At 39.3% G+C, this 2852-nt stretch overlaps 1 protein-coding gene across 1 annotated transcript in view; it reads left to right on the forward strand.

Annotated features, from left to right (window-relative positions):
• The first annotated feature begins 1689 nt into the window (after positions 1-1689).
• The window catches only part of LOC122075288 (non-specific lipid transfer protein GPI-anchored 1-like), a 44862-nt gene continuing 43699 nt past the window's right edge, over positions 1690-2852 (forward strand). The window contains exons 1-2 of the mRNA XM_042640260.1: positions 1690-2351; positions 2757-2819. Coding sequence (XP_042496194.1) covers positions 2006-2351; positions 2757-2819 — 409 coding nt within the window. The 5' untranslated portion in view covers positions 1690-2005. The remainder of the gene's footprint in view (positions 2352-2756; positions 2820-2852) is intronic.

The following is a 2852-nucleotide window of genomic DNA, read 5'->3' on the forward strand; positions in this document are numbered from 1 at the left end:
AAAAAAAAAAATCATCTTAATTACAAAATATTTAGTAAAATGAAAATTATTTAGGTAGAAAATCTCTAATATTTAATCTTAGCTGGATCGTGATCCCTCCCTAGCTTCAACAGTTTTCAATCATTAAAATTAAAAAGTTTTCATTACGCACATACGAGATAAAGGAGAGATAATAGGGACAAGAAATAAATAAGTGTGAGAGAATAAAGATATGATAGGATTGGCTTTACAGACGAAACCATGGCGTCCTTTTGATTAGGAGGTAGCTTGCCTCAACTCTCAATTGTCTTTTTTCTAGTCTTCTTTCTATTACATACTAATTCGTATTATATATGATAGGATAATAGTTACAACTTACAATCCACCTTCTCTTCATTTTTCTTATACCCTCTTTCCACTACTCCACCCTATAACTCTTCCTACAACTTTTCCCGTAACTTTTGTTACCCACTAATAATTCAACTTCTCCCTAACTCCATCAAGCATGTATCACATTCCACGCTCGCGGCCAAGAATTCAGCGCATTCTGGAATGCGATTTCATCCCATTCTACTTTCTCATTAGCCTTGACATCAACAGAGCTCCGCCTCGGGCAGATGGGCAGCTCTGAGAGGAGAAGAGCTCCACCATTCTTGGTGGTTCTTATTGCTTTCCTCGCAGGATCACATGTGAAAGATAGGCGAAAATGGGCTTCTTCAGCATGGTCCCCTTCAACCCAACCCACCATAGGTCTACACAGGCACTGGGCAAATGGACCTGGGAACTTAAATTGGGCCTAGCCTTAATTAAAGTAGAGTTTTTTTGTGGGGAAGGGGGAGGGGTGGTGGAAGTTTCCCTGCACTGTGCTGTGAAGGGACCATGCTGTTAGTATATGTCCCTATCTATGAATGATCCATAATAAGCCTCATGGTTTCCTGATATCCCCTGTGGACACCATTCGAGGGCCTCTGTCAAGGGACTCCCTTGATTAAAAAAAAAAATTCTTTAAATAAAACCATCTCATTAAAATTTATAAAATGAAAATTTTCTGAATCACCATGCTTGTTTAATTAATCAAAGTGAGTGGGGAAGGTAGAGATTTTAATTAGGATTATCGGTTTATGAGAGAGAGAGAGAGAGGATCTAATTATGGATTAATTTTAGTATTCGATATAAAAATATTAAAGAAATCCAATAGATAAATACCAAATTAGCATTTAACATTTTTAGATAAAAAAATTAGAAGAACGTGGGAACAACTATGAAAGTGGACCAGGTCATGCCATAGAACCGGGTCTGCCTTTCTGGTTCAGCAATTATCAATGAAAAACATATCCAAAACAGTTGACCCGGTGACTCAGTCATTATTGTAAGCGGTAGATTAACTTATCAACCAATCCACCAGGCATCAATTATAGTAACCCATTAATGGATTGGTTGAACCAGTAATGGTTCACCAAAATGGTTCAAGGTCTTACATGCCAGTTTCAGAACATTGACCATTCCTTGCTGAGTTGGTAACATCTTTGGTTCCTTTCTAGAAAAAGGGTTCTGCAATCTGCTTCGAAATGATGGAGCCATTACTAATCTTTTCACAGTTTCACACTCTCTCTTGACACGTTAACACCGTATTAGATTTTCAGATCCAATTGAAACTAATATCATCGTCTGCTAGCTCCCTCAAATTCAAAATCTATTTCTTGATCTCCATTAATTTCTTGTCTTCTTCAACCTCATTTATAACTGCACCATCCAGCTACCCACCACCAGTAGTGATCAGAGCTATTTAAAGTTCCATCTCATCACAGCCTAGCATTCAACAATCCCCTTAAATGCATCTCTCTCTAGTCTCTACCATTCATTTAAAGAGTAATACTAAAGCTTATACCTATAATCTGAGCATCTCCCTCTTCTACCCAGTGTTCTTCAAAAAAAAGGAAACCTTTTTGTTTGAGGGATTGAGACTTGAGAACAGAAACAAGAAAATCAATTGGGGGTTCGGGTAGAAGTATCTGTAGTATCGAAGATGATGATGAAGAAGAATACTCTTTTCCTCACAGTTCTTCTGGTATTTTTTGTGTTTCAAATAGGACAGAGCAGCTCAGCATCAGTGGAACAAGATTGCAGCACCGAGCTGACAAAGGTGAGTCCCTGCCTAACCTATGCCACTGGGAAATCGGCGTCTCCCTCGGCCGAGTGTTGCAGTGCGGTGAGCGAAATCAAGAACAAGAACCCAGTTTGTCTCTGTTACATCATTCAACAGACCCATGATGGTCTGCCCTCGCTCAAGCAGATGGGGCTTCAGGAAGACAAGTTGATTCAGCTTCCCACTACTTGCAAATTGGTCAATGCTAGTATCAGTGACTGCCCAAGTAATTAATCACCTTCTTTCTCTCTCGTCTTTTTCCCCCTGCAATTTTTTGGTTCAGTATCTCTCTCAATTTCTTTTCTTTCAGAGGTTTTTGAGGGTTTTTAAGTTCTTATCCAATTGTTCATCGCATGCAAGTATGAAACTGTGGGTGCATGCACTTGCAAATAGATAATTAGTAGATGGAGACTGGGGATGGATGGTTGGGTTTATCAGGAAAGAACGCATGCCATCCATTTGATCCATGGACTGTTTCAATAGAACGCATGCCATCCATTTGATCCATGAACTGTTTCAACTTTCAAGTTCTGAATCTACTGGATCCTGATATTTCTTTATTTCAAACCAGCTCTGAATACCCATTAATCCTTTAAATGTAATTTTTTTCACTGACTATTTGTTTGAACAGAGCTCTTAAAGTTATCACCCAGCTCTCCTGATGCTGCAGTTTTTACAAACACTTCATCTGCAGGTTTGGGCTTCAGCTTCCCTTCCCCCCCCCCCC

Source organism: Macadamia integrifolia, chromosome 4 (assembly GCF_013358625.1).
Source record: "Macadamia integrifolia cultivar HAES 741 chromosome 4, SCU_Mint_v3, whole genome shotgun sequence".
In the NCBI taxonomy this organism is placed as follows: domain Eukaryota; kingdom Viridiplantae; phylum Streptophyta; class Magnoliopsida; order Proteales; family Proteaceae; genus Macadamia; species Macadamia integrifolia.